Genomic DNA, 22,219 nt, shown 5'->3' with positions numbered 1-22,219 from the left:
ATCGCTTTTTCACTTTAATCCTTATTTTTAACCCAAATTAATGTACTTAAAAAGGATATTTTTTTGGTGACTAAAATGAAAACAACCTAGAAGTTGGGTGGCCAAAATGAAAGTGTAATTATACTGTGGAGTGTATAATTAACCTTCGTTAGAGATATAATAGTTGAATGATTAAAATGAAAGCGCCTTAAAAGTTGGGTGACGAAATTACAAGAATTTTATTTTGAGTGGCCAAAATGAAAGTACACTAAAAGTGATGTGACCACAATGAAAGTGTAAATATGATGTGGAGTGTACAGTTAACTTTTGTTAGAGATATAATAGTTGAATGATTAAAATGAAAGAATGTAAAAGTTGGGTGACGAAATTGCAAGAATTTCATTTTGAGTGACCAAAATGAAAGTGCACTAAAAGTGATTGACCAAATGGGTAGTTTACCCATGATTGAAAGAAATACTATATTCCGGGACACCTCTCAAAATATTTTTTTTGTCAAAATCATGGGTACATTCTTTGTATTTTCCCAATTTTCCCTCCTAAACCGAAATATTTCCCTCTTTCTTCTTTCCATCGTATTTTGGTTCCCTCTCTCACACTAAACGCCACTAGGTGAGGGGAAACAAAACCTACAATCTTTGTTGTTTGCTTCATCATTAGCGTCAGTTTTAAAAGGTAAGCTTTTTTCCTGGGTTTCTTTTCTTGTTTGTAATATCCTTTTTTTTAATACAGTCTTGTTTGTAATGTCTGGTTCTGATATATATTTTTAATTTAATGATTTTTAGTGTGTCGTGCGTTTTGGTTTTTGTGGGTATGACATCTTTTCATTGTTCAAAGCTTCCATTCTTCAATATGGGTTCGTTTCATTTATTTCTTTTACTTTTCTGTTTGGTTAAATTTTAAGAATTTTTCTGGTTTATCTTGCTTTTTTTTTGTTTGTCAATTCGTGGGTTACATGGCTTCTGTCTTTCTCATTGTGTCTGCATGTGTTTTTATCTGCTTTTGGTTGACGGAGTTAGGGTTTGCTACTGGGTTACGTGGTTTGTTTGGCTCTTGAAAAATTGGGAAAGTAAATTAGAAGTTTAACATTGTATTCAAGTTCATTATGGTTGTTTGTCTCTATGTTTTTTTTTCCCTTCTTTTTCCTTTAGTTTAGTGGCAATATATAAGTGCATGTCAAGGGTCAAGTTTTGACTTTGCCTCTTCATATGTCTTCTTTTTTTTTCCTTGTAAAACGTCTCTTCTACAAAACAGAATTTACATTATTTGTATGCTTTAACTTTTTGAGGTTCTCCCTTCTCTGGTCCTTATAATTATTAATTTGATTGCTAGTTAATTTGTTGATTGTAATGGTTATAGGTTCTTTTTTACGGTATTTGATCCCTTGGTATTTTTAAGATTGGATTTTTGTATACTATAGCTATTTTGTTTTGGTTGATATGTTTATGTTGCTTGACATTGTGATCCTGGTAATTTTATTTAGCAATGGCCTTACTTGTTACCTTTATATTATGTTTCAGGCTTTGAAATTTGGATTCTTGGCTTTCAGTAGCATTGTGATTTTACTTAGCGTTCTGCTAGGAATTGTTTGAGCAATGTTAATTGGCTGTACCTGTATCAAGTCTAGCTAATATATGGTGGTTATTGCTATAATGGTGGGTTAGGTTTTAGATGAAGTTGGTTGATATATTTGACTAAAATTGTGTGGTTGCAGTGGTGTAGGAATATTTTGGATGATAGTGGATGTTGGATAAATAGGTTTGAAATTTTGATCCTTTAATCTTCGAGTCCTAACAACCATGGAGTGTAACAAAGAAGAGGCTGTCAGAGCGAGGAGAATTGCTGAACAAAAGATGCAAAATGGTGATTTTGAGGGTGCTAAGAAGTTTGCATTAAAGGCCCAAAAGTTGTTCCCTGAGCTTGAGAACATACCACAGTTGTTGACAGTATGTAATGTTCACTACTGTGCAAAAAACAAACTTTTTGGGTCGGAAATGGACTGGTATGGGATTCTTCAGATCAAGCGATCAGCTGATGAGACTTCCATCAAGAAGCAGTACAGAAAGCTTGCACTACTGCTCCATCCAGACAAGAATAAATTTGCTGGTGCCGAGGCTGCTTTTAAGTTGATTGGGGAAGCAAACAGGGTTCTTTCAGACCAAATGAACCGTTCTCAATATGATTTGAAGTGCAAAATCTCAGTGAAAACTGCACCAAAGTCGGCTTCTCACCCTTCGAATAAGGCCTCTATGGATAGTCAGTACGAGTTCACATTCACTGCTTCATATTCCTATCAACAGGCACAACATCCAACATTTTGGACACTCTGCAGTGCTTGTGGTATCAAGTACCAGTTCTATTTGGATTGTTTGAACAGATTGTTAGATTGCAAGAGATGTGGGTCTTCCTTCATCGCCTTTGACTTGGGTCCTTCCGGCCACTCTTGGAGTCAGTTCTCCAATCAGAAAGAGATTCCAAATGAGGGACCTCGTAAAGTACCTTCGCAATGCAATGGTGGTAGCCACTTCTCGCATGGAATTGCAGGGTCAGCTCATATTCCAAAGGCAGGAAACTCTCATGAGGGTTTTACAGCTAATCAGAAAGTGGACGGGTTTTCAAACACAAGAGACAAAGAGGAAGGTGTCGACATGCCTAAGCCTAATGCGACGAAACCCCAAGGGTCAGGAACATCGAGAAATGCCAAGAAGAGAGGGAGGAAGTCGGTAGAGGAATGTGCTGAAACTGCAGAGGGTGCTGGACAGGAAGACTGTGGAAATAATAGTGGTTTGAACTCAAATGCAAATGCGAGTCATCCTCCTAGGAGATCTTCAAGGCAAAAACCTATTACAGATTATTTTTCTTGGCAAAAACGTGCCTAACTCCAAATGCATCAAACTGTGTTTGTGCTTACTTTTCCTTTCCTTTTTTACTACTGAGTTCTGATGTAATGAACTTTAATGAAAATTATCTCGGAATATTAACTTAGAAAGTTAATAGTCGTGGGCTCATGACAATTTATTTCAACTATATTTTTTGTCTACCTTACCAAGTAACTTTTTCCAATTTTCGTGTTATGGTATTTTCAGATAATGTCATGATGACAAGACCTAATATTAGAGTGTTATATTATCATTTGGGCTAAAATTCTGAAAAATTGTCAAGCCTCAGACCTAATGTGAACTAAAAGTAATATAAGGATCAAATTGTCAAATTTAGGGGCTCAAAGATTGAGTTGGTGTCAAGAGTCCATCCAACTTCAAATTAGTTAGGAAAGTTATGAATTAAAATAAGTTATGTTATTTGAGGTTCTTTTAATCTTTAAAAAAGAAAAAAAAAACTCAAAAAACAAATTTACATGTGGTTGGATTTGAGCCCATGCTATTGATACTATACTAATAAAGCATGGGTAAATTACACCATTAGTAACTAAATTATGGGAAAGTTTTCGTTTTGAATATTTAACTAAATAAAGTTACAATTTAGTCATTGAACTCTTCAAGAGTTTTCATTTAAATTACTAGGATGTTAAACTCGATGCTATATGACTTTCTCCGCTCTGCACCAAGGAAAAGCTCTCTTTCCCCTTCTCTTCTACATTTCAATTTTTTTTCATAAAAATAGTTTTGGACGTCACGAATCTGCAAATTAAAACTCAAACAATTTTTTTCTCTAATCTTCGACATTGGTCTTAAAATCGACTTGGATCTAAGGTACGTTCTTTTACTTTTCGATGGGTACTGATCCACCGTACCGATCATCAAATCGTCATTTGGAGCTCATTGGTAGAGCTTAAAAAAAAAGTTAACAACTCAGTGACTTAAATGAAAACTTTTGAATAGTTTAGTGATCAAATTATAACTTTTTTTTAGTTAAGTGATCAAAACGAAAACTTACTCATAACTTAGTGACTAAAATAATGTAGTTTACTCATAAAACATTAACTTTATCACTAAACCCAAAACTTTATTTTGATATAATATTTACATTTCACTTATATTATGTGTACTTCATTAATTGTTTTTAAGTAAGTAATTTTCATGTGCATACTCATGTAATAAAAATTAAAATATAAATATTTTGGATTTGTGGCATATGTGGGTGAAAGAAAGAGTATTTTGCAATAATAAATATAATTGCCCACTGGCTATTTTCTTGAATAATCTAAACAAGAAAACATCACACTATGCTAACAACAAAATATGTAAGAAATAAAATCAAATAATTTGATTGAAACTATAATCGTTAAAGTTCATATGTTTGTAATAAAAATATAAAACCTATTTTTAATGAAGTACTCATTTTGCATCCCTTTTCAAGGATTGTTAAAGTTTAAATAGCAAGAATGCTGACAGGAATTTGCTGTAGCTACATCATTTCTTTGAACAAAACTTACTTCTATGTGGTACCAAAAATTAATTACAACTATTCTCACAACCACATTGAAAGATTTATTAAAGGGGTAATTGTTGTCAAAGTACTAAAGTTATTTACAATTAGACCTAATCATCATCTACTTGAAAAGTGAGAGGGTTTGGTAAAAATATAGATTCGAAAAATAGATATGGACAAAACTTGTCATGTTTTCAAAATTTTCACATGGAAGATTTGATCAAATTAAACACTCGTCCCTTGCAACGTGAACATTTAGGTTGGATTAAAACTTTATGAGATTAGCTGTTAAAAGTCCATGATTGGTTTATTATTTATTATTATATTGTAAACATGTTATTTTATTATTGTGATACCTTCTACGTTAGCAAGTCTCAAATGGAAATCTATTTAAGGGAAAGACTGGTATAGATTATTGTATCGAGAGATTTTACCACTTATCTTGTTCAAGTTAATGATCTTTTCTTAGGGTGCAAATTGTTAGTAAAACCATTTGTGTTGTGGTTTTACTTGTTGAGTTCATGGTGGTGAGTGTATTGTTCTTAAGGTTGAAAAGTAAAGAGAATCATCACGGGGTGTGTGATAAGTTAAGTTTACTTCTTGTAATTGTTGAAGAGAGTAAATGTTTTTCGCTGAACTAGGTTCTGCAAATATAGATAAATCAATTTGTATAAACTATTTCTGTGTATTCTTGGTATTCTCGATTTTCAAATTCACTAGCAACTTTCCTGTAACGCTTTCCAAACATTTAGTTTATTCACTAACAACGGTTTAATACTTTTATATTGTATTCTTTGTTAATTTTCTTTAATGCATATTAGAAGAGACTCAATTTTCATTACAGATGGGCGATTTACTCAAGCTTTGTTAACTTAATTTTTACCACCTCAATAAAATAAAGTGTTTTCTATAATACATTTTACAATTTTAACCTTCTAATAGTTATAATTTTCATATCAACTGTAAAAATTCTTTTTATATATTTGGAATCCTTTGAGTGGTTCAATATCTTCCTAATAAAACCAAAATAATTTTAAATAAGTAAATTTAAAAAAAAAACAGATTTTCAAATTGATTCATGAAAAGCTAATGATAAACTTGGTATTTGACCAATTTTTTTCGTATAAATTAAAATGTTTTTCTTAGCTGCTTATTTGCTACATTTTCAAAATGATTTTGAGTTTACCAATTTCTTATTGTTCTCAAATATATAATAGTTAGTACAGATGCAAAGAAGAAAAAGAGAAGGAACTTCTAATGTCTCACCATGTAAATGAGTTTCTACAGATCATATAGCAACACTCATGTTTGAATATACTAACGAAAAATAAGAGTCGGAATAACAAAGCTGCACTAACTATATGTATATATATCAAGGACATCCATAACCAGATTCATTGGCAAAACGAGAGCAACATATTACAAAATTTTGGTTGCATATAAACTCTGACCTCACCAAGTTCCAGGTCATCTAAAGTAATTCCTAGAAATGAATGAATAAGATTGACAATAAATTTTTGGCATCAGAAACCTGTCTCAATATGCAACCTGGCGGTAGCCCCTAACTCCAGTCCTCGCCGTGATGTCTTCCATAACTGGGACTCCAGCCCTAACCTCCTAATCTCCATAAGCCCACGCTCAACTGCATACAGTACCAACTATCAATATATTTTAATCATGATATGACATTACTTCAAAATTTACCATACCTTATGTTACATGGATTTATGAGGTGTTGGATATGGATATGTGTCGTTCACAAGTTTTTGAACACAAATACTTTAGGGAAACTGAAAAATTCCGGATAGTATAACGTGTATGTAGCCTATATTTTTGTCTAGTTTTCAGGAAAAAGAAAAAGGCAAGAGATTCATGAAGTCAATACTTTCTCAAAGTCTGTAAAGCTGAAATGGCTATAGTGGTGAACAAGCAAAAGAAGTAAACTACTACTTATTCCTACAGGCTGAGATGACTTAAAGTCTAAGAAAGCAGGCCATCCAGGGGACTTGGATAATGTTCTCAATAGTTAAGCTTGCCATACAAAGAAAAAGAGATGTACAGAGAACAAGTACCATCAACTGCTTCCTGCGAAGTAATACATTGAGAGCTGCATTGGATCCATGACTGCAAACGTTCATCTGCTATATCAGCTTCCACTCCATGGTTCATTGCCCTCCTCCAGAAATATGTAAGCCAAGCCTGCACAAGCATAAGCATAAGCAATAAGAACCAAGTAAACTAACACAAAAGGTCTAGTTGAAACAAATAACTCGATCAAGCAGACTAATGGTAGAATTTCAGGCCTGCTTACATGAGCCTTTAAAATTTCACAACCTTGGTACTATTCCTCTTGTTATATGTATAAGATTCATCAACATCGTACTTGTTCTACATTTTTAAAATACAAAATGATACCTGTTATCTCACAATGTTTTTGATTTCTCTAAATCACAAGTGTGCGATTCTTGAAACTAATCAGGTTCAAACTTACATGCAATGAACATAAGGTCCAAGAGAAAACAAAGACTAGCTTGGAGCCATAACGACATAATCATCTTTCTTAGATTAGCTTGGAGCCTTAAGACATGATAATTTTTATTGGTAGTAAAACGCAGGAACAAGGTAACATTGTACCTGCTTAAAACGCACGTCTTCAGACTCCTCTTGGCTCAATTCTGAAGGAAAAATATCATCAATGGGAGAAAATAGGATACAGGAATAGATGTACAACAAACTCTTACATTCACTAATGCATGCCTGATACTGAGCGTAAACATAAAAAAAGGTTAATTAACTTACCAAATACCTCAAATTGACCCTCGGTAGGTAGTTTCACCTCCTCTGCAACCATGAAAATGGATAACAGTGTCAGGCGACCGATAGATCTTTTGGATCTTAAAAGCATGCCATTCATGTCCAGCTATTGCATTGACAATGAAGTGTCAATTTCTAAAGTTGTTATTACATGCAAACAGAACAGCAGAAAATACTCCAACTATCAATAGATGTCATGTTCAAAAAGGTAAGGAAAAACATACCAGTTTTTAGCATATTTTGGCGTCGCTGTTTAGCCATTGCAAATGCAACTGCATCCTCTACCTTCAGAAATGATAAATTATTTAAAAGAACTAATTAAAATGGAAAATATTCAGTAAATATACAAACAAACTGATCATTTTGTGTTCTGGGGAGGAAGCCATACAGAAGGATAGAATGAGATCATATTACATCATAATTCTGTGATATTAAGTGAGAAAAAAGATGGTACTATAACTGCAAACACAAGGATATGGGGTAAAGAAAAACAACCTTTAACAAAGCCAGTTCCCTTAGACCTTTCTCTACCAGAAGCATGCTTTCAACATTTCTCTCTCCAGATAGTTCATTAGTGTGTTGCAGGACTTTTCCTCTTTCTTCTAGATCATCCCCGGCTGTTCAGTATGGAGATGAAGGGGAAAAAGGGAGACATTTAGTTCTCTCCGCAGAGAGAGTAAAAACGGAATGTGAGACTCTAAGGGCCAGTTCTTCATTGTTTAAAAAAAGCGCTTGTGACTCTAAAAACACTTTTGAAAGAAAAGCTGTGAAGAACAAGTTGCTTTTAACTGAAATTTTTAACTTTTCAGAAGCAATTAGCTGAAAAGGAAAAGCTAAAAATTTTAGCTTTTCCTCTCCCAAAAAGTACTTTTGGTGCTTAATTACTTTTTCACCCCTCCAATAACATAGAATTTTCCTTTTTTTTTCTTAGTACTTAATTACAATTGTGTTAAAATCATTAATTAAAAATAAAAAATATTTTTTAAAATACTAATTACAAATATTTAATGGTTATATTTAAATATTTAAAATATAGTTTATATATTCTAATTAAATTTTATAAATAATTAATATTTATTGCTTAAAATATTTACAATTTATATTTCATATATTAAAATATTAACAATAAGTTATAATAATTTTTTATATTATTACTAAAATATAATAATATTAACTAATTTAAATATTATTTAAGTGCATATTTGTTACTTGATAATAACATGTCAAAAATGGACATTTTATTTCTTAAAAGTACTTTTTGACAGCAATGCTAAATACTCAAATTTTAAACCAAACTTTTTAAAAGTATTTCTCAAAAGTACTTTTCAAAAATAATAAACAACTGGCCCTAAGAAGCAAGGAAAAAAAAGGAGGAAAAGATCATCTAAAGATTGATTTTCAGATCCTACCAAAAGTCAGATGGAATATTTGGGGAAGTGGATGAAGTAAAAAAGCATATAAAATGAAATCTTACTTGAAATATCCTCCTCTCTGGCTCTTTGTCCGGCAGCTAATACTATTTCAACAGGAAGTGGTGCAAATGATGACCAATATTCATGTTTCACCCTAGCTATATCGGCCTGAATACCTGCAAAAGTGATGTCCTCAAGAAATCTAAGCAGGCTCCATACAAAATGTAAGAGACATAATTACAGAGTAGCACATTAGTGAGACAGACTACAATTACAACTTCGATTACTCCTGGGATCACTTGACCATTATAACGAATTGCAGCATTTTAACTTTTTAAAGAGTGATTATATATAAGCAGCTGTTTATCCAATACAGCAGCATCAACTCAAAAACAATCAGGAACTTCATGTATTGAAAGATCAACACTTTACCATGATCCACACATAAACTCCAATAACGAGCAAGCCAGCATCTCTTTAAAACAACCTCTTCCTAAGATGAAAACTGCAGATTACGTAACTATGACATAAAGGAGTAAATTGGCAGGATGATGTCTACAAGATTAGAAATAAAGCCAACCATCTCTTCCTCAGTCAACATCATCCTTTGAGTTACTGTTTGCAGTGCTTTGATTTCAAACTCCGCTTCACTGAGCTTCTCTAAGACAGAATTTGTTTCATCTCTAGCAATCTAGGCCACAAATTAAGAAGGGAGAGACTTATTTTAAGCATGGACACTTTCCCTTTGTAAGAAAGGAAAAATTCAAAAGAAAAAAAAAAAAACCATACAACATAAAACTTCGAGATACCTCAGCTTCTGTCTGGAGAGCAGCAATCTGTTCAAGTGTAGCCTGAGCTTGTGCTCCACCTCTTGAAGCAGCCTGCAAGAAGGACCATATCACATGCTACTCAGCTGCAGTTCATAAACCATTTCCTGACTAACATGTAAAAGTAAAGAATAAAATCAGCACATTGGTTTTCGTGAAAAGAGGTCAGTTATAAGCAAAAAAAGCATGAGTAGCTAGGTCTACAAAACCAAGGAAACTTTTTAAGATGTTCAGAGTGAATAAAGCAAGATTCCGCTACCATTTCCACAGATCTAAAAGCACACCAACTTCTTTGCTAAGCCTCTAATGACTTTGAGATGGCATTTATTTTTGCATATTAGATTCACATTTATTTATGCTCACGTACATGCCCGCTTTATATATTAACTCGGTAAGCACATACTTAAAGGAAAGTCTTCTATGTCTCATAGTTATTATGTAATTTTCCATGCATAATGAGACTGGTAACACATGCAGAGCAGTTCGAGCTAAGAAAGTTGTGGCACTCATTAGAAGAACAAACCTCCCTCTCCTGCTGGGCCGCCTCCTTCCTGAAGAGAAAAAGAAATAGCAAGTAAGAAAAACGGAAAAATAAATTAAATACATGTAAGCCGTGAAGCTTGCCTGCTTAAAAGACGTGCTTCTAGAGTTGCACCTTCTCCAAGATCAGCAATCTATATTGGAATATGTTATGAATAAATTAAAACATATTCATACATTTGGTGGCCAGAGCTACTTAAAGTTCATTTACGTATCACTTGTCTAGTTGCCTTTGAACTGTAAAACGGTCACCTGTTTCTCAAGCAGCCGAACTCTCGCTTCTGCTTCCTCAAACCTCTCCTCTGCAAGGTGAAGCTGGGAAGGCAAATATCATGATAGAGCACCAAAACTAACAGTATATGACTATTATTAAAATTTTCCACAGGCCAAAGCGCTTGTTTGGCTAACCTAGAGTAGAGACATCAAAGTTTTTGGGAGAAAATGGTGCTGCAACAGCAATATCCAAATGCCAGTAAACAAATAGATTATGCCAGTTATTTGAAGATAACTGTTGCAACAACTTAGGATAATGGACTGGTGCTTGAAGATGACGGGGAGCCAAATTGATATGCATGAGTGCAATATAAATTTTCAAATGAAACTTATCTTAAGACCTCATTACATTCAACATTAGAAAAAGTTACATGATAAAGAAGAAAAAGAGTTACTGGAATCACCTTTTCAAGTAAACTCTCATTTTCATCCTGTAGCATATCAAGCTGCCATGAAATCCACACCACATTATTAAAAAAACATTCTTCCTAAGTTTTTCATTGTTTGATTACATAGACTGAAATTTGAAGTGTTCAGATTTGAAAATTTATATTTATAAAGATTTTTGAAAAAGAATACATGGTTATGTATACATCAGATTTCAAATAATTTACTAGAAATGAAAAATCAAAGCAAAACTGCAATTGGATGCTAGAAAGGAACATATATATAGCTTAACAAATTACTGTACCTCATCTTGTAGAGCAGAAGCAGACTGCTGCCTTCCCCTATCTTTCACTCCGCCCATACTCGCAAAATCTGAATTTAATCTGCTTAAACAGTAAATCTTAGAACACTATATAAAACAGAGTAAGAACATACAGGCATGATGGTAAAAGGCTTATAAACTTCCAGGAGATGGCATTATGCATTCTTAAAAGCTGGAAGAGGAGCGACAAAGCCTTTGTCATTGAAGAGAATGAGAATCTAAACTCCTCACTTGTGTATATATATATATATATATATATATGTATAATCTTGTAACTACATTATATATGACCTTTCTTAAGGTTGTTCTGTTTGTCATATATCTAAAACTTAATATGCTAAGTTAAAAGGGAAAATTCACACGATGTCTGAAAGTGACAAAAAAAGGTCTCTCGGGATTATGATATGGATGATAGCTTCAAGCTGAAATCAAATCAGTTTAGAGCTATAAAAATACCGTTTTTCTCTCCGACTATCAGCTGAAACCTCAGGTGTAGTACCAGAAGAGGTCGGCTTAGGTACCGCCTGAGCTGTCTTGATTCTCAACTGTTGGCGACCTGGACCTGTGGAACAAGGAGATACAGGTTGTTCTAATAAAGATGGAGCCTGTCTAGTATGAAGTTGTTCTACAGAACTCTGCAGAGATGATCGTCCAGCTGAAGGTGACGTGGATTGCTCCACAGAGTTAATGGAGTGAGCTGATACTGGTTGCTCCTTAGTGTTTACAGATAGAGAGGTATGACTGCCTGGTGTTGAACGTGTAGATGATGATTGATCTTGATGGATGCGAACTGACTAAAAGAAAATTTATAGTTACAAGTAAGAATTACAATAATCTGTAATATTCCATTAAACAGACAAGAAATTTAGACAACTGAGAAAACGTTGTTTATGGACAAATTACCAAGGGAGAAGATGAAGGTCTTGCTCTTCCACCAAGTCCAATGGTTGCTTTGCCACTCACTGCACTGTTAGCAAGCTCATCCTCATCATTATCCTCATCACTTGGTTGTTGTGGTACCTGTTGCACAGGCCTTTGAGCCATGGTTTTGACCTGTGTTTTCAAATGGAAGCCTATATAAGAATTCATTTCTCGGTAGCATAAAACTCCAGAGCATTCAAAACTGTAAAATATTTTCCTTGCACTCACATCATAAGTCAAGCTTCTTCTCTCACATTAGCGTTACAAACTAAGAAATTAGCTAAAAACAAATTCAAAACAGGAAATCACACAATTACCATAGCAGGGCGTGGCTGCATTGCCCTACCACGAGCAAGACCAATGCTTGGTCTGCCACTAACTAAAACCTCTTCCTCGTCACTTTCCTTGTCAGATGTTTGCTGTGTAGCAGCTGGTGGCATCCGCTTCTGAGCTATACTTCTAGTCTGCAAAGTTATATACTCAAAGTCAACTGAAAACATATTTGTTGGTAGCAGCAAGCTTTTGCTTGTGGTTTGTAAGTAGTAAGCTTATAAAAACACAGCACCTTCATATCTCCAAAAGTTAAATTGAAAAAAGATAAATCTAAAATTTTAAGTTTTAAAGTCAAGCAACCTTAGAAAAAATCACTTATATGTCCATTCCATTTAAAACCTGTCACAAATGTATCCCAGAATTAACAGTATTACTTTTCTAAACGCATTCATTTTCTTTCTCTAAGGCTCATTTGACAAAAACATGCCTATCTAAATCAGGTAATCATATAGTTACCGCAGGAGAGCGAGGCCGCACTGCCCTTCCACCGAGCCCTATTCTCGTTGTACCACTCACTAAAAGGTCATCTTCCTCATTCTCATCATCATCAGCTGGTGGTGGCGGTGCTCGAGTTTGAGCTAAGCTTTTTTTCTTCTGGATATTACCAGATAAGTCGAGGTAAGAACATACTTATTTGCAATGTGAAACCAGCTACATGCTACCATGAACAAACTTAAGGCCATATGATAAATTGATAAAACTGTCAATAGTGACAACAAAAATCAATAAAATGATTTTAAACTTGTCAAATGGAATGTGTTGAACTATAACAAGAAGTTTATGTGTCTTGACAAACAAGCAGCTGGTCTTAGCTAAAACCAAATTCATATCAGATAATTACCGCAGGAGAGGGTGACCGAATTGACCTTGCAGGAGCGACACTTGTGCTTGCTGTGTTACTGACTGGAACATCGTCAGCATTGTCATCATCAGACGGTTGCCGTTCTATCACTGGTGATGGTCGCCTTTGAGGAATAGTTTTGATCTAGATTTTACAATGCAACAATAGAAGTGTTCAGAATGCTCAATGAGTCACGATCAATGGAAGGGAAGTGTCGTTTTAACTTGCCTAATTCACTCACTCTTTCTTCTCCTACCTCTCACTTAACAAACATAGCATACGTCTAACCTAAACAACATTAGTGTTAAATAATTCGATATGATTACCACAGGAGTGCGCGCCTGCATCTGTCTTGCACCACCAAGCCCTATACTTGGCCTGCCACTCACTATAAGGTCATCCTCATCATTGTGGTCATCAGCTTGTGGTGTCATTGCCTGTGGAACTCGCCTTTGAGCCACGTTTTTAGTCTGGATTTTACAAGTTAAAAAACCCAGCTGGTAAGTAGCTCAAATTTCAAAAGACCTATTTCGAAATCTGAAGCCCTGGTATAGCCGAGTAGAACTAGAAATGTCCATAGAAGTTTACTAATCCTTTTGAAGGCATAAATATTTTTTAGTCTATTGTTTCTTAAATAGTATTTGTTCAGTACTTCTTGAACATTGAACTATTCATACTGATACGAAACTTTGATTTCAAAATTAATGTATCGGATACCCTTTCCCGAATCCATGTAAACAAAACATTACCATAGGGGAGAGAGGACGCGTTGGTCTTGCACCAGAGAATCCAATGCTTCCCGTGCTACTAACGCTACTATGATCAAGTTGGTCATAATCATTACCATCATCATCGTTTTGTTGATGAGCCATAACGGCAGCCAGCCTTTGCGCCGCTGCTTTGGTTTGCGCTTTCCTCGGGTTCCCTGTACCTCCATAGCTTGATCCAGACCTAGTGTGACGCTGCAGCGGTGATGATGGCGCCCCAGGAATCGCCGGGACGCTCTGTCTTCTCTCGCCTGCTAACCTTCTCCTATCCATACTACAATAAACAAAGTGAAACCAAAAACAAACATCATCGTATGTTAAAAATGGGAAAGAAAATTGAAACAGAAATCAATGTTTGTTAAAATCCGAAAAGAATTGAAATTATGGATTGAACTTAAAACTTACCAGGATGATTTTTAAAAAAAGGACACTCAATTCCAGTAAAAGGTAAGAAAAACAAACATTTTTTTTTTCTGTGACACAAAACGGAAAATAATGAGAAACTGGAATGGAACAGTTTACGGGGACACATTTAAAGTGAAGAATGGTAAACCAAAGGATCCTATTTTTAAGGCAAGAAAGGAGGGAGGTTTTAACGGTCCAATTCCGATTATTTATCAAATACGTCCTTATGGACTTAATGTCTGATTTTATTTTACTAAACAAATATTAAAACGAGATTATCGGTTTTGAGCACACTATCACAGCTAATTATTAATAGGGTAAACCACACCCATGGTTACTTTTGTTTATCTTAGGTTACATTTCAGTCACTTATGTTTGAAATGTTACGTTTTAGTCACTTACGTTATTGTGTTGTAACATTTTAGTCACTGAGCCGTTAATTGTCGTTAATGGTGTAATGGTAAAATGACGTGGCACGTTAAATTATCATTTCAAACAAAAACCTTAGGTTAAATTATACAATTGGTCCCCATAATTTTTCGTTTTGAGCAATTTAATTCTTTTATGTTCTTTTAACTTTCTTTTCTTTATTTTCCATTCTCTTCTTCTTCTCTCTCTGTTTTCCTACCTTCTTTATTTCTTTTAACATACCAAGAAGTCGAATTGGTAGTGAAGAAAGAAGCATGGTATGGGTTTATGGGTTTTAGTTATAGGGTTTTGGTTATAGGCAAATGATGACAGTCGACTTCCTACTTCTTTTTTTACTGCCAATTCGACTTCCTAATATGTTAAAAGAAATGGAAAAGATATGAAAACAGAGGGAGAAACAAAAGAGAATGGAAAAAAAAGAAAAGAAAAATTTAAAGAACATAAAAGAAAAAAATATGGGGATCAATTGTATAATTTAACCTAAAATTTTGTTTGAAATGATGATTTAACGTGTCACGTCAACTTACCGTTACACCATTAACGACATTAATGGCTCAGTGACTAAAATGTTACAACATGATAACGTAAATGACTAAAACGTAACATTTCAAACATAAGTGACTAAAACGCAACCTAAGGTAAATAAAAGTGGCCATGGGTATAGTTTACCCTTATTAATAATATTCTCTACTATTTTTTACTTTTTACCCGCCATTTCTTTTCTCCACCCAACAATCACATTTAAATTTTAAGATAACTACTACCTCCTTAATCACTAAATCTAATTTACTAAACTTTCTTTTCATAATTTAATTAAATTATTTAAAATTCTTTATTTAAGTCACTAAACTATTTAAAATTATTTATTTAAATTATTTACTGGGTTGTTATGGGTTTAATATTTTAAAAAATACACGAGTTCTAAGTGACACAATAGGCCGATATCCATTGACAAGTAGAATAATATACTTTCGAATAAAAAACATACATTAGATTCAACTCGATTTAACAGTTAGTATTGAAAATCGGAAATAAAAAGTTTAAATTTTAATTGTAGATTGTCACATCCAAAGTTGTTTAATGAAAAATAAAATTGTAAAAAAAATTCAATTGGTGCAAGCAGTACGAACAAAAAAACTATTTAATATTAATTTTAGCAACTCAATTTTAACTTTTTTTAATTAGGTGATCAAAACGAAAACTTAACTATAATGATACTTAAATTTAATATCTTTATTTTTAATTTTAAAATTTAATTCATTTATTAATTAAAGTGGCATTTTTTTTTCGAAGGTCATGCAAGCAAAAATGAACAAGTACCGTCTAGACCAGTACTGCAAATAAATATGGATTTAGAAGCGAAAACATCATATTTAATAATTTTATTTACTTATTTAAGCGGGTTTAGTACCAATAAATGCCTATTTCCGAAATTATTTACGGAAATTGGCCGTTTTTAAAAGTAATAATCGGTATGGATTGAAAACTCAAAAACACATTGACTTGGATGCGTTTTTAATGGATAATTCAGAAAAACGCTTCACGTCAGCATTTTTTTTCCTTGTGTCAGGCAAAAACGTTCTGACGTTGACGCATTTTATTAAAAAGGGCTACGTTCTAATGTGAACGCATTTTACTAAAAAGCGCTGACGAAGACGCTCTTTTAGCTGTGTTTTCCCCCAACGGTCAGAAAAAAAGTATAAGAACTCTATCCATTTTTTCACACCAAATTTTATTATTCTTCCAAATTTCTCTCTAAATTTTTCAAAAAAACTCTCAAAGCTCTCTAAATTTTTTATTTGTCTAAATTATTAATATTTTTTTATAATTTCTAAGAAATTTGATCGTGTTAGCAATGGCCTAACAATTAATTCATTTTGATAATAAACATATCTCCATCGACAAAATGAAAATGATAAGAGTTAATTTTATTTTTTAACATTATTTAATTTTTTTATTTTATTTTTATAACTTAATTAAATCTTAAACCCTAATCAAACCCAAAAACCCTAAACCTAGACCCTAATTACCAAATAATCCACTGGAGATTACACAGCTAAAAGCGCATCCACATTAGAATGCTTTTGCCTGACACAAGGAAAAAAAATGTTGACTTGAAAGCATTTTTCTAAGTTATCCCCTCAAAGCTCTCTAAAATTTTTTTTTGTTTGAATTATTATTTTCTTTTATAATTTTAAAAAAATTAAATTGTGTTAACAATAGCCCAACAATTAATTCATCTTGATGATAAACATATTTCTGTCAACCAAATGAAAATGATAAAGGTTAAATTCATCTTTTTAATATTATTTAATTTTTTTATTTTAATTTTATAATTTAATTAAACCCTGAACCCATATCAAACCCAAAAACCCTAAACCTAAGCCCTAATTAGCAAATAATCCACTGAAGATTACACGACCAAAAACACATCCACATCAAAGCGCTTTTGCCTGACACAAGAAAAAGTACTGACATGGAAACATTTTTCTAGGTTATCTCTTGAAAGCACGTCCACATCAACGCATTCTTGAATTTTCAGTTCATACCAATTATTATTTTTAAAAACGGCCCACTTCCATAAATAATTTCAAAAATGAGCCTTTATTGATACTAAACCCTATTTAAGCTTCCATAAATAATTTCAGAAATGAGCCTCCTTTATTGATACTAAACCCTATTTAAGCTTCCATAAATAATTTCAGAAATGAGCCTCCTTTATTGATACTAAACCCTATTTAAGCTTCCATACATGTAATTCAAAAAGTGGAAAAGCGCAAGAAATACCATCCCGATCCAAACACACAGGGTAAAGGAAGAACCACTCACTTTCAATCAACTGAAATATAATCTGTTCTTTTACTTGCTTTTAAAACACCATCACTGTAAAAAGGAAATAAATAACAAAACTGGATAAAAAAGATCAAAAGAACCAAAAAGAAGAGGCAAATACATATAGTTCGGTAAAGGCAGACATATAGAACTGGAATTACAACCAATGAGAGAGTTAAATATCTGATCCAGATAGCAGGAAAATGTTTCAACTTCAATGACAAGTGCTGCTTGAGAGCATTAGGATGCAACATTTCCGGAACACATTTGCTTACCTGCATACAGCAATAAACTCCAGTTTTCATTCAAGTGACCATTTGCTGCTAAAATACCAACTACATAATATAGATGCAGAGAAACACATGACTAAGTTGAGAAAAACAATGCATGCTAAAATGATTCACCTTGGCAAGAAGATGGCAGTTGGATTTCCAGGGGATGGAGGATTCTGGTTTAACAGGGATGCATGTGTACCTGCTTTAGCACTAGCATCAGAGTCAGTGAATGACAGTACTTCTACCTCTTCAAGACCAAGTTGTCTTTTGATCAAGTCCAAGTTCTCTTTGAGGACGTCAATCTCTCCAAAGGGAAGTTTCAAATCCAGAGCTTGGACACCAATTTTAATAGCCTCATCCTTCTTGAACCTTAAGAATGGCATACATTGTTTCTGGATCTTTTTGAAGTCTGCTGCCTGACCAACAGTGCTCTCCTGTAATGCTTTCATTATCTCCCCATCTGATGCAAAAGTTCGGGCATTACTGTCAAACTTGCTTTGGAGAATCTCCAAACACTCTGCTTGCCATCCTTCGAATTTCTCATTCACATAGATTAGGCCCTTCAACCTGTCCTCAGATAGTGATGTAGCTGGAGCCCCTTTCTTATTAGATTTCTTTGAGCCCAAAATCTGCTTATTCAGCAGCTTTCTCATCAACACAATGGAATCCTGCAGATACTTATTGGCACTCTTAAGTTTAAGATCTGGAGAAACAGCTGATGGCCAGCCAGCTTTTATCACAAAGCCATCCTTCTTCAGAAGCTCTCTCCAAACAAACTCCGCATAGTGAGGGCAGACTGGAGTGATAAGCCTAGTCTGCACATCCATAAAACGCCATACAAGGTCACGGTTCATGCCCCCACTGCCACAAGAGAACCTATACTCATCCCTCGCAGTTTGAAGATCATAAAAGCCAGTTTTGAGAGCCTCTCGAAACATGTAATCTCGATAATTCTTCTCAGTCATCTTGACAGCGATGTTTATCTCATTTTCAAAAACCCGATCAGCATAGGTAGATGGGGGACCTATCCTCAACGACGATTCTGCAGCCAGAATCTCTTCCATCCATGCAATCTCTTTTGTAAGGCGCAAAATTGCAGTATTGGCTGTCTCAAACACAAAGTTTGCATCATCCACGCCATCCCCAGCATCAGCTAGAGAGAATCTAGTAGCATCAGCAGAGAATTCCTCAATTGCCTGGCGCAATGTCCTGAAATTTCCAGTAGACTTGGACATCTTCTCTGAATTGAGCATAATATGTCCATTGCACCTGAATCCACGAGGCCAGTGATCTTTGGACATGATTGCTGTGTGGTTGTAGATACAAAATGTCAAATGGTTCTGGATAAGGTCCTTTCCAGACACTCGTAGATCGAACGGGTACCAGTATTCAAATTCCTGCTTCATCTTATTAAGAGTAGCAGCTGGGATATTTGAAGATTTGGGATAGGGACCACCACAGAAGAGAAATTCCCAGACCTCATCTGTCATCTGGGCAGGTTGAACCAGATCAGCACTTTTTCCATACATGTCCCCATTTTGTAGAAGATGAGCAACTGTGTAATAAGCCATGTAAATGGTTGAGTCAGATAATGACTCAACAAGGAATTCTTCATCCCAAGGAATGCGAGTCCCAAGGCCAAAGGATCGTGAGCAAGCCCATTGGTTCAGCCATCCTAACGTATGTTCAAAGCCATGACGTGTCTCATCAGAGTATAGATTCATGTTGGATAAGCACTCCTCAGACAATTTTTTCCATTCTGGTTCCCCGTATGTGATGTACCATTGATCTGTAAGAGCCACAACACACTCATCACCAGACCTTGACATGACCTTCTTCTCAGGCTCACTATAAATTATTGCCTGGCCCGTCTCAATCAGTTTGGTCCTCAACAGTGGCTTAGCTTCCTGGACTCTTCTTCCAGCATATTCTCCAACAATCATAGTTCCCTCTGTAAAACCTCTCAAGTACACCAACCTCTTTGCCTCAGCAAGTTTGTCTTTCTCATTCTGACTTTTAATTTTAAGATCCAGACAAACCTTTTCAGCTGCCCTGTCTCCATACTCAGGAATGTCAATGATGGGTACAATCTCAAAAGGCAACACCCACTCATCTTTCACCCCAAACTTTGCCCGAAAAGCAGGTTTTGCTTTTAAATCTTGTAAGGCCATATAATCATCAGGAGCATCACTAGGAACACTGGTGACTATTCCGGTACCTTTGTCTGTTAGAATGGTCAACATTGGAAGAGCATATATGATTTCATTAAATGAGAGAGGAGACTTTACTGGAAGCCCAATCAGGTCATAACCAGTCAGCTCAACCAAGCAAGTAGGCTTCTCGGGGACACGGGAGAGCTTCTGATAAGCAAGGTTGAGTGCTGCCCTCTCAGTCAGAATAAATACGTCAGTATCATTGATTTCAAAGGCTCCATATTTCCCATCAGGCAATACCCAGCAATTTGTTTGCCCATACATGGTTTCAGGCCTCAATGTTGCAGCAGCCAAAAACACTTTTTTCCCTTCCAAAACACGCATTTTAGCTGGAAAAGGTGACACTACTTCCATTTTGATAATAGTATACTCTTGAGGCTGAACACCTTCACCGGTTGCCCTATCATGATCAGCACACGGCTGACCGTCTAAAGGAGAATATATGGTATACCTCATATCTTTAACGATCTTACCCAGCGATTTCAACTTCCTCATCTGCCACTTAACAAAAGAATCAAAAAATGGATTCATATCCGTAGTCACAAACGACCTTCTCCAATCACAACCTAAGCCAAAGGCCTTAAGGTCTTCTACTGCCAATGGCGGAAAAAACTTCAACCATTCATATGGGTTTTGAAACTTGGATATCTCACTATCTGAAAGTCCAAAACTCCTCATAATTTCCCACTGAAACATCTGCCCACTAGACTTAGACGCTGCTTTAGACTTTTTCCCTTTAAACTTATCAGGTACCACGTTGGCACCCTCATTTGGGTCAGATTCTTCTTTTGGGTTAGGTTCCTCCTCTACAACCTCGTGAGGAAAAGTTGGTGGATTACCGAATTGTTGGATTTCTCTAGCAAGTTTATCAGCAGAAGCCTTAATTGGCATACCAGTACAGTGAAAAGCAAATGGCAATAACACATTCGCACCTCTTAATCTATGGTAAGCAGCAGCAAACTCGAGTTTGGACAGAGAAAAGGCATGACCTAGATGTAAAAAACCATTCATATAAGGAAACGGAAAGTTCCCAAAGAATTTTTCACCTGGTTGTGGTGGTTTTTCAGCAGGTTCAGCCTTGAAAACATCTTTTTCATCCCACCAAACTCTAACCTTTGACTCGATTTCAAGTAGTTTGTCTCTCCTTGCAAAGCTCTTGCCTCCCTCTGTTGCCATCTCGTGAAACCGATGGAATCTGTAAAAAGATCAAAACAAAACCTCCAATTCATAAAAACGAAATAAATGACAAAATGGAAAAGCAAGAATCTTTGATAAAGAAAGTGTGCCTAAGTTTACTGAGGAAGATGGCGTTAAGCCTACGGGCGGGCTGAGATCGAATTATCTTGGCGGCGGAAAACAAGAAATAAGTGGAGATGAGAAGATAAAAGAGGAAATATCAAGACTGAGTTGAATCACTATTCACTTTATATACAAACCAGGGTTAGTTTCTCATTTGTTTCCTTCTCCAGTTTTTTAGGGTTTAAAACTAAAACAGCCTCATCCAACCCGACCCGATCTAACAAGTAAGATGTAGTTTAGTTTGTTGAAATGTAATGAACGAGGAATACACTGAAATTTTTTATTTAATAACTATAAAAGTACAATTATAAGAACAAAAATATCAAAGATACGAAAATTCTCTCAAGAATAAGTAAAATCTTTGTTGAATTGTACTAGATTATTTCAAATACAAAAACAACTTCCTATCCAACTTTAATATTCTATATTAAATAATTTTCTCATCCTTATTTTACCTCCAATAAAATTTTGATGGTTTTACTCATGATAGAATTTCGATAAAATATATTTAATATTTCACAACTCAATATGTTCATTGTCACTCGGCTTGGCCTGAAGGTCCGCCCGAAAGTGGGAGGGTTTAGGTAAAAATATAGACCCGAAAAAATAGACTTTGGCAAAAATATTAGACCCGTTTAGAAAACAAGTCGAGCTTCAAGTAAGACTTTTTTGGCCCGAGCTCAGCCCGAATATGCAAAAAAATACTGTTTTCTTACTTCTATTATTATTTTCTTCTTCTTTTTTCACTATTTTGCTACCATTTCACTATTATATTGCTACTATTTTGTTGTTATTATTTGGGTACTGTATAACTCTTGTTTTATTATTAATATTGTTATTATTTTAGAGACATTTACTTATTAAGTTGCACTTATTTTAGTATTATTTAAGTATATATATATTTTAAAAAATTAATATAGGCGGACCGGGCCAAACCTAAATC

General features: G+C 34.7%; 3 protein-coding genes across 7 annotated transcripts; 1 reads left to right on the top strand and 2 right to left on the bottom strand.

Annotated features, from left to right (window-relative positions):
• Positions 1 to 508: 508 nt before the first annotated feature.
• On the top strand, positions 509 to 3,024 carry LOC105804493 (uncharacterized). 4 transcript variants are annotated; one of them, XM_012637134.2, is made up of 3 exons: positions 509 to 672; positions 783 to 853; positions 1,712 to 3,024. In XM_012637134.2, the coding sequence occupies exon 3, from the start codon at positions 1,797 to 1,799 to the stop codon at positions 2,874 to 2,876; it is 1,080 nt and encodes a 359-aa protein (XP_012492588.1). In that variant the 5' UTR covers positions 509 to 672; positions 783 to 853; positions 1,712 to 1,796; the 3' UTR covers positions 2,877 to 3,024. The 4 variants fall into 4 exon arrangements, with proteins under 4 accessions (XP_012492588.1, XP_012492586.1, XP_012492587.1 ...); XM_012637132.2 differs by having other exon boundaries at positions 1,518 to 3,024; XM_012637133.2 differs by lacking the exon at positions 783 to 853.
• A 2,595-nt stretch (positions 3,025 to 5,619) lies between these two features.
• LOC105804495 (coiled-coil domain-containing protein SCD2) lies at positions 5,620 to 14,348 on the bottom strand. The gene is made up of 23 exons (XM_012637137.2): positions 14,229 to 14,348; positions 13,806 to 14,097; positions 13,383 to 13,526; positions 13,057 to 13,200; positions 12,672 to 12,809; positions 12,200 to 12,346; positions 11,865 to 12,014; positions 11,418 to 11,755; positions 10,944 to 11,022; positions 10,657 to 10,698; positions 10,232 to 10,294; positions 10,064 to 10,113; positions 9,963 to 9,990; positions 9,422 to 9,493; positions 9,193 to 9,303; positions 9,045 to 9,105; positions 8,675 to 8,788; positions 7,696 to 7,817; positions 7,425 to 7,485; positions 7,186 to 7,227; positions 7,021 to 7,061; positions 6,459 to 6,585; positions 5,620 to 6,028 (listed from the first exon to the last, which is right to left on the bottom strand). Exons 2-23 carry the CDS (start codon positions 14,094 to 14,096, stop codon positions 5,910 to 5,912), a joined length of 2,484 nt encoding a protein of 827 aa, XP_012492591.1. The 5' UTR covers position 14,097; positions 14,229 to 14,348; the 3' UTR covers positions 5,620 to 5,909.
• Positions 14,349 to 17,467: 3,119 nt separating this feature from the next.
• LOC105804494 (leucine--tRNA ligase, cytoplasmic) lies at positions 17,468 to 21,467 on the bottom strand. 2 transcript variants are annotated; one of them, XM_012637136.2, is made up of 3 exons: positions 21,274 to 21,467; positions 17,894 to 21,172; positions 17,468 to 17,764 (listed from the first exon to the last, which is right to left on the bottom strand). In XM_012637136.2, exons 2-3 carry the CDS (start codon positions 21,151 to 21,153, stop codon positions 17,761 to 17,763), a joined length of 3,264 nt encoding a protein of 1,087 aa, XP_012492590.1. In that variant the 5' UTR covers positions 21,154 to 21,172; positions 21,274 to 21,467; the 3' UTR covers positions 17,468 to 17,760. The 2 variants fall into 2 exon arrangements, with proteins under 2 accessions (XP_012492590.1, XP_012492589.1); XM_012637135.2 differs by having other exon boundaries at positions 21,264 to 21,466.
• Between the last annotated feature and the right edge of the window lie 752 nt (positions 21,468 to 22,219).

The sequence above is a fragment of the Gossypium raimondii genome, chromosome 11 (assembly GCF_025698545.1).
Source record: "Gossypium raimondii isolate GPD5lz chromosome 11, ASM2569854v1, whole genome shotgun sequence".
Lineage (NCBI taxonomy): Eukaryota > Viridiplantae > Streptophyta > Magnoliopsida > Malvales > Malvaceae > Gossypium > Gossypium raimondii.
Note: the sequence above shows the minus strand (reverse complement) of the source record. Positions and strands in the feature narration are given on the sequence as shown.